This window comes from Sphaeramia orbicularis, chromosome 22 (assembly GCF_902148855.1).
Source record: "Sphaeramia orbicularis chromosome 22, fSphaOr1.1, whole genome shotgun sequence".
Taxonomy (NCBI): Eukaryota; Metazoa; Chordata; class Actinopteri; order Kurtiformes; family Apogonidae; genus Sphaeramia; species Sphaeramia orbicularis.
This window is the reverse complement of record NC_043978.1, coordinates 11,728,533-11,737,956: the sequence shown is the minus strand read 5'-3', so window position 1 is coordinate 11,737,956 and position 9,424 is coordinate 11,728,533. Positions and strand designations below refer to the sequence as shown.

The following is a 9,424-nucleotide window of genomic DNA, read 5'->3' as shown; positions in this document are numbered from 1 at the left end:
AGACTGGATCCTTATGCATGGTTTGCATCACATCTGTGATCCATAATCAGGGAAAGTTGGGCTAATAATAGCTATAATTTCCCATTAATGTGTGTGGAAAATCATTTAAAGGGTTAAAGTTACTTGAAGGCCGGTAGGAAAGAATGTGATTATTTCAGCTTTGATGGTGCATTGAATTCAGGTGTTGGATGTTATTTTACTATATTTACTAGTGTTACTCCATGTATTTCACTCCTAGTCCTTCAGTGATGTTCTACCTGATTTAATCCATCTTTAATATCAACACTATACTACAATCCATTATGATCAGAAATTCTTGCAGGTACATATTAAGGATGTAAACAATTAATCGACTATCAGTTAATAAATGAAAAGAATTTGCTCGATTAAATTACACTAATTGTCAGCTAATTGCCCTTTTCCATGGTGGTATGTGTGGCGTTGACAGTAGGGGGCGCCACTGCATAAACTAGGCTTCATCGCTGAGGTTGAATATTGGTGGGAGTTGTAAACCTGTCCACATCTGTTCGAAGGCTGCCAGCTCATCCACGCTGCAACGACGCAATCTGGAAATGCCCATTTCTTCTAAACTGCCCCTCTTCAGAGCCATTTATTTTATTGAATTTCTCTGTAGAATTTATTTAGATCTACTCCATAAATGTCATTGTCTGTACTGGATCCAATGGTTCAATAAATCAACCATGAAAAAATATGACATGATTTTTTCATTAAGTATAGAAACAACATTTAGCTTTTATTCTTTTAGACCCTATTGAAAAAGAAATTCAGGTTCTTTGGAAAATCACCACTTATCAATTAATCATTAATTGTTCGACAACATCAACCAATTAATGACTAATGAATTAATCAGTAATTTACATGCCTAGTACAAATGTAATTAAAACAAAAATAACTTGATCTACACCTTTCCAGAGGGAACTTTCTGCTGCATCTCTTTAACAAATCTTTTTTTTTGTGCCAAATGAGAGTTTGTATCAGTGCAAAGCATCTGTACATCTGGTCTGAAATATCTTATCTTGATAAAATTGCAAAGACTTATTGCTACTCTTGCTACTTATCAGTGACAATGTTAACATAAGTACAATATACACAGATGTAAAGGAAAATACACTCACTTCAGACATTAAGGCGGATAAAAAATTCAAATTTGCAGAACAAACTACACAACAGAACACTACACAAATAAAACATAACAGTAATGGAAGATTATTTGTCTCTTGTTTCTCCATTTTCTTTCATAAGGTGGCAGTATACAGGGGTTGGACAAAATAATGGAAACACCTTCAGCTCAAGATGATAATGCCCCAATCCATACAGCTACAATTGTTAAAGAATGGCATGAGGAACATTCTAATGAAGTTGAGCATCTCGTATGGCCGGCACAGTCCCCAGACCTCAACATTATTGAGCATTTATGGTCAGTTTTAGAGATTCAAGTAAGACGTCGATTTCCACCGCCATCGTCTCTAAAAGAGTTGGAGGGTATTCTAACTGAAGAATGGCTTAAAATTCCTTTGGAAACAATTCACAAGTTGTATGAATCAATACCTCGGAGAATTGAGGCTGTAATTGCCGCAAAAGGTGGACCTACACCATATTAAATTATATTTTGTTGATTTTTTAAGGTGTTTCCATTATTTTGTCCAACCCCTGTATCTGTACTGAGCAGCAGGAGGATGATGCATAAAGACACCACCCACCCAACATTTACATCCAACCAACGAGACAGTTTATCACAATAAACACACAACCACAACTACAACACCAACAGTCTGATCTGAAAAGAACACAATGATCATATTCTTCTGTTTAATGTGGAAAGTGATGCTGGTTTCAGGTAAAGATTCAAAGTTATTTTTCAAACCATTAAGGTGCTGTTGATATAGTTTCATTCTTGAAAGTGTAGCTGATGTAGAATAAGATGCAGTAATAAACTGTTCTCATGTCTTTTTTCCAGGTTCTTCAGTCCACCAGAATCCACCTCATATTTACAAGAAACAAGGAGAAAAAGCTGAAATCACCTGTTCACATCAAAGTGATGTCTTCGACCGGATCTTCTGGTACAGACGATCAAAGAACAATGAGATGAAGCTCCTGGGATATATGTTAGTCCAACCAAATTATGAATCTGGAGTGACTGTGCAGATAAGAGGAGGTGCAAATAAAGGAGAAAACTGCACATTAACAACTGAAGAACTCAGCCTGAACAGCAGTGCAGTTTACTTCTGTGCTGCCAGTCAACACAGTGATGTGAACTGCTGTGTCTCTGTACAAAAACCTCCTGTTTCATTTCTTTTTCATCTTTCTATTACAGCTCATACCCTGCACCTGTACTAACCCCATCACAGATTAAAGACTGGATCCTTATATGAGGTTTGCATCACATCTGCGATCCATAATCAGGGAAAGTTGGGTTAATAATTGCTATAATTTCCCATTAATGTGTGTGGAAAATCATTTAAAGGGTTAAAGTATATGTTACTTGAAGGCCGATAGGAAAGAATGTGATTATTTCAGCTTTGATGGTGCATTAAATTCAGGTGTTGGATGTTATTTTACTATATTTACTAGTGTTGGTCCATGTATTTCACTCCTAGTCCTTCACTGATGTTCTACCTGATTTAATCCACCTTTTAATATCAACACTATACTACAATCCATTATGAATGACAATTCTTGCAGGTATAGATGTAATTAACAACAAAAATAACTCCATCTACACCTTTCCAGAGGGAACTTTCTGCTGCATCTATTCAGCAAATCTCTATTTATTTTTTTTTTTTGCCAAATGAGGGTTTGTACCAGTGCAAAGCATCTGTGCATCTCGTCTGAAATATCTCATCATTAGTGTGTCACTAGTTATTTGTGACAATGTTAACGTAAGTACAATGTACACAGATGAAAAGGAAAATACACTCATTTCAGTCATTAAAATGTATAAAAATTCAAATTTGCAGAGCAAACTACACAACAGAACACTACACAAATAAAACATAACAGTAATGGAAGATTATTTGTCTCTTGTTTTTCCATTTTCTTTCATAAGGTGGCAGTATATCTGTACTGAGCAGCAGGAGGATGATGCATGAAGACACCACCCACCCAACATTTACATCCAACAACCAACGAGACAGTTTATCACAATAAACACACAACTACAACTACAACACCAACAGTCTGATCTGAAAAGAACACAATGATCATATTCTTCTGTTTAATGTTGAAAGTGATGCTGGTTTCAGGTAAAGATTTAGTTATTTTTCAAACCATTAAGGTGCTGTTGATATCATTTCATTCTTAAAAGTGTAGCTGATGTAGAATAAGATGCAGTAATAAACTGTTCTCATGTCTTTTTTCCAGGTTCTTCAGTCCATCAGAATCCAACTCATATTTACAAGAAACAAGGAGAAAAAGCTGAAATCACCTGTTCACATCAAATCGACAATTACGACCAGATCCTCTGGTACAGACGATCAAAGAACAATGAGATGAAGCTCCTGGGATATATGTATGTCAATGCAAACACTGAACCTGGAGTGACTGTGCAGATAGGTGGAGGTGCAAATAAAGGTGAAACCTGCACATTAACCACTGAAGAACTCAGCCTGAACAGCAGTGCAGTTTACTTCTGTGCTGCCAGTTATCACAGTGATGTGAACTGCTGTGTCTCTGTACAAAAACCTCCTGTTTCATTTCTTTTTCATCTTTCTATTACAGCTCATACCCTGCACCTGTACTAACCCCATCACAGATTAAAGACTGGATCCTTATGTGAGGTTTGCATCACATCTGTGATCCATAATCAGGGAAAGTTGGGTTAAAAATTTCTATACTTCCCCATAAATATGTGTGGAAAATCATTTAAAAAGGTTAAAGTATATGTTACTTGAAGGTTGATAAGAAAGGATTTGGATATTTCAGCTTTGATGATGCATTAAATTCAGGTGTTGGATGTTATTTTACTATATTTATGAGTGTTGGTCCATGTATTTCACTCCTATTCCATCAGTGATGTTCTACCTGATTTAATCCACCTTTTAATATCAACACTATACTACAATCCATTTTGACTGGAAATTCCTGCAGGTACAAATGTAATTAAACATAAAAAATAACTCCATCTACACCTTTCCAGGGGTAACTTTCTGCTGCATCTCTTTAGCAAATCTCTTTTTTGTGCCAAATGAGGGTTTTACCAGTGCAAAGCATCTGTGCATCTGATCTGAAATATCTCATCTTGATACAATCGCAAAGAAAAATACAAATGAATGTAATATACACAGATGTAATAGAAATTATAATCACTTCAGCCATTAAGGGTTATGAAAATTAGGGCTGCAACGAGTAGTCCACAAATGGTCGACAGCAAAATTCGTTGCCTAAGTTATTAGTCAAGAGGTCATTAGTGTGTATCCAACGGCATGTTCTAATCTAACAAACATTAAATGCAATGTTATGTATTGTTTGTTTTGCTCAAAATACACTTTTGTTTAATAAACTTCATTAGGCACTCCAAATTTTCCGCACAATAGGCACCTTTGTTTAAGGGATACAAGTATGGTACTGCTGCTGCAATATTTGTTGAATATTGAATTTAATATTTAAGAAGCTTTGCTATGCATTTTAATTGTTGTGCAACTAATGCTGTAGTTAAAGGACACCAAATGTATTTTATTGCTGTAATGAATATAAATAAGAGCCATAGTGGGTACGGTTGCACTGATCCGATATTAGGATCAGATATCGGCCCTGATATCAACATTTTAGCTGGATCGGGGATCTGTAAAAGCAACCGATCCATAAGACCGATCCTTCCCTTCATGCATGCTGAGAGCTGAGTGGAGCTGTTGCAAACACAGACAGGAACATGGAGCGAACTAAGGCATCTGATCTGGAGGTATTACAGCCTCACCACACCAACTAGCTCAACAGCAGTTTGTAGCTCCTTAAATCAACAAGGATATTGGAACGTTATCAAGTATCGACCTATACGCAAGGCCCCAGTACTGATATCGGCATAGGAACTGAAAAAGTCGGATCAGTGCATCCCTATTTGTGTTTTTTTTTTTTTTCTGTTTTTTTCTAGTTGTTACAATAGTCGATGACTGGTCAACTATTGAAGTAGTCATTAGCTGTAGCCCTAATGAAAATTAAAACGAACTACACAAAAGAACACTATACAAATATAAAACAACAGTAATGGAAGATTATTTGACTCTTGTTTTTTCCATTTTCTTTCATAAGGTGGCAGTATATCTGTACTGAGCAGCAGGAGGATGATGCATGAAGACACCACCCACCCAACATTTACATCCAACAACCAACGACACAGTTTATCACAATAAACACACAACCACAACTACAACACCAACAGTCTGATCTGAAAAGAACACAATGATCATATTCTTCTGTTTCATGTTGAAGGTGTTACTAGTTTCAGGTAACTATTGACAGTTGTATCATTTCTTGTCCTTACAGTCACATTCTGGTTCTCATATTTAAGAGCTGTGCTGTTCTCCAGGTTCTTCCTTCAGTGACAGCGTTCACCAGAATCCATCTGACATCTACAACAAACCAGGGGAATCCACCAACATCACCTGTTCACACAGCATCGACAACTACGACCGAATCCTGTGGTATAAACAACTAAAAGACGGGAAACTACAATTTCTCGGACACGTTTATAAAAATTTTCCTAACCCTGAGGCTGGGATGGGTGTGCAGATGTCAGGAACTGCAGATATAAAGAAAACCTGCACATTAACCATCGAAGAACTCAGCCTGAGCAGCAGTGCAGTTTACTTCTGTGCTGCCAGTCAACACAGTGATGTGAACTGCTGTGTCTCTGTACAAAAACCTCCTGTTTCATTTCTTTTTCATCTTTCTATTAGAGTTCATACCCTGCACCTGTACTAACCCCATCACAGATTAAAGACTGGATCCTTATGTGAGGTTTGTATCTCGTTGCCTAAGTTATTAGTCGAGAGGTCATTAGTGTGTATCCAACGGCATGTTCTAATCTAACAAACATTAAATGCAATGTTATGCACTGTGTTTGTTTTGCATAAAATACACTTTTGTTTAAGCTAAAAATGTTTATTTTATTGCTGATTACAATTCTTGAGTATTTAGTGGTTTAATAAACTTCATTAGGCACTACAAATTTTCTGCACAATATGCACCTTTGTTTAAGGGATACAAGTATGGCACTGCTGCTGCAATATTTGTTGAATATTGAATTAAATATTTAAGAAGCTTTGCTATGCATTTTAATTGTTGAGCAAGTAATGTTGTTAACGGACAGCAAATGTATTTTATTGCTGCAATGAATATAAATAAGAGCCATAGTGGGTACGGTTGCACCGATCCAATATTAAGATCAGATATCGGCCTTGATATCAACATTTTAGCTGGATCGGGGATCTGTAAAAGCAACCGATCCATAAGACCGATCCTTCCCTTCATGCATGCTGAGAGCTGAGTGGAGCTGTTGCAAACACAGACAGGAACATGGAGCGAACTAAGGCATCTGATCTGGAGGCATTACAGCCTCACCACACCAACTAGCTCAACAGCAGTTTGTAGCTCCTTAAATCAACAATATCGGATCATTATCAAGTATCAAACGATACGCAACGCCCCAGCATCGGGATCAGCATCAGAACTGAAGAGGTCGGATCAGTGCATCCCTAATTGTGTTTTTTTGTTGTTGTTGTTTTTTTCTAGTTGTTACAGTAGTCGATGACTAGTCAACTATCGAATTAGTCATTAGCTGTAGCCCTAATGAAAATTAAAACAAACTACACAACAGAACTCTATACAAATATAAAACAAGAGTCATGGAAGATTATTTGACTCTTGTTTTTCCATTTCCTTTCATAAGGTGGCAGTATATCTGTACTGAGCAGCAGGAGGATGATGCATGAAGACACCACCCACCCAACATTTACATCCAACAACCAACGACACAGTTTATCACAATAAACACACAACCACAACGATAACACCAACAGTCTGATCTGAAAAGAACACAATGATCATATTCTTCTGTTTCATGTTGAAGGTGTTACTAGTTTCAGGTAACTATTGACAGTTGTATCATTTCTTGTCCTTACAGTCACATTCTGGTTCTCATATTTAAGAGCTGTGCTGTTCTCCAGGTTCTTCCTTCAGTGACAGCGTTCACCAGAATCCATCTGACATCTACAACAAACCAGGGGAATCCACCAACATCACCTGTTCACACAGCATCGACAACTACGACCGAATCCTGTGGTATAAACAACTAAAGGACAGGAAACTACAATTCCTTGGATACGTTTTTAAGAATCTTCATAGCCCTGAGGCTGGGATGGGTGTGCAGATGTCAGGGACTGCAGATATAAAGAAAACCTGCACATTAACCATTGAAGACCTCAGCCTGAACAGCAGCGCCGTTTACTTCTGTGCTGCCAGTCAACACAGTGATGTGAACTGCTGTGTCTCTGTACAAAAACCTCCTGTTTTTTCATCTTTCTATCAGAGATCACAGCCTGCACCTGTACGAACCTCATCACAGATTAAAGACTGGATCCTTATGTGAAACTAAGGCTTCGTTCAGACAGCAGGTCTTACTGTACAATTCACATTTTTGGGTGAAATCCATTTTTTTGTGTGCTCGTTCATATTCCACATTAAATGCGACTTCTATCAGTTTTGAGTATGAACTGAATGCGACCCTGAAGTGATCCACATGCGTAGAAGAGGTCCTGGAGTAATACGTGACCACGCAGACACACACTGTGTTTACAGAAGTAACACTCCTGGGATGCAGAATTGTGACGTTTGTGGCATTTCAATGACGTAAAGTTTAGACAAATATGACCTGGCTGTTCAGACTAAAGTCACATTGGATTTAGGACCACATGTGAAAATGGCCTAGGTCAGATTTGAAAAAAAAAAAAAAAGAATCGAATTAGTGCTGTTCAAACTGTCTTTAACACATTGGATACAGGTCACATATGGGCAAAAAAATCAGATTTGGGCCACATTTGCCTGCAGTCTGAACGTAGCTGAGCAGGGGTATCAAACATATGGACTGCAGGCCAAAACCAGGCCATCAAAAAGATCCAATCCAGTCCGGGGGATGAATTTGCGAAATGCAAAAAATGACACTGGATAATAACAATCAAGGATGCCAAACCCATTTTAGTTCAAGTTCCACATTCAGACTAATAAGACCTAAAGTGGATCAGACCAGTGAAATACTATCATAATAACATTTAAATAATGTAAACTCTAATTTTACCTCGTTGTTTTAATGTGAAAAAAGTAAAATTACATAGTGAAAACCTGAACAACCATAAACACCCAGAAAAATAATTAATAAACTTTATTGCAGACACAGGTCCATAAACCACAAGCACACAACATACAGAATAAATAGAATAAAAAGGATAAAAAAGAACAAAAAGAATAAAAAGGAGATACAAAAATTAAGCACATTATAAAATATACAATCTATTGCACCAATGCCGTCTCAGTTTAGAGGTGAAACAATAGCAGCTTCTCAGGGGGCTAACTAGAGCTTCTATAATGTGGTTCTCTGATTCATCCAGACGACACATAAAACTAAACATCAACTTTCTTAATAGTGCCTCACAAGTTGGCACTCCCGTGGTCACAAACAGTTGACTGGCACTATGCCACCAAGGGACATGAAGCAGCAACCTCAGTGCATCATTATAGGCTACCCTGAGCCTCTGCAAACTCATTTTCTTATAGTTTGACCACAATTGAGCAGTGTATGATGGTGTGATGTAGGTTCTGAATAGAGAACACTTAACTAAATCAGAGCACACAGAAAACGTCCTTATCAGCATGTTAGCTTGAGAATCAAGCCCGGATTAACCATATGGGCAACTGGGCAATTGCCCAGGGGCCCGCGACCTCTGACGGGCCCTGGGTAGCTCGGGCATAACGAAAATATCTGGTTATCTTTTGCTTATAAATGAAACTGTCCGCTGCCCGGAGCCATTGCACTGCACAGAAACCCTGCTCCTGCTGTCTGTGACTGTGAGCTGAGACCCTCTCCTCATTGGTCAGCCCAAAAAGCGAATCAGCGGTGACACAAATCAACATGCATGCACTGAGCGGGATGTGAGACGTCTGGAACTACGCGACATACGCAACGTATGCAAATCAAAACATTGCAAACATGGAGAAGCAGCTAAGTGGGAGCGCCAAACGAGAATTAAAAAAGGAGAGGGACATTAAAAAAGCTGAAAATTTAAAGAACGTAGCGTAGTGGTTTAATTTTAGATTATACTGATGCTAATGTGTTTTGTTTTCATATCATCATATGCAAGTGAGTGGCCTTGACAAGAGGCTATAGTGGTGCACTTATAGTTCTACGAGAATTTAC

At 38.0% G+C, this 9,424-nt stretch overlaps 2 gene segments (V, D, J or C); both read left to right on the top strand.

Annotated features, from left to right (window-relative positions):
- The first annotated feature begins 5,342 nt into the window (after window positions 1–5,342).
- Window positions 5,343–6,947, top strand: LOC115413198 (T cell receptor beta variable 16-like). The segment is given in 4 exon segments: window positions 5,343–5,461; window positions 5,543–5,868; window positions 5,913–5,968; window positions 6,905–6,947. Coding segments are annotated over 4 exon segments (471 nt in total).
- Window positions 6,948–7,008: 61 nt separating this feature from the next.
- LOC115413197 (T cell receptor beta variable 24-1-like) lies at window positions 7,009–9,163 on the top strand. The segment is given in 3 exon segments: window positions 7,009–7,100; window positions 7,182–7,484; window positions 9,123–9,163. Coding segments are annotated over 3 exon segments (390 nt in total).
- The last annotated feature ends 261 nt before the right edge of the window (window positions 9,164–9,424 follow it).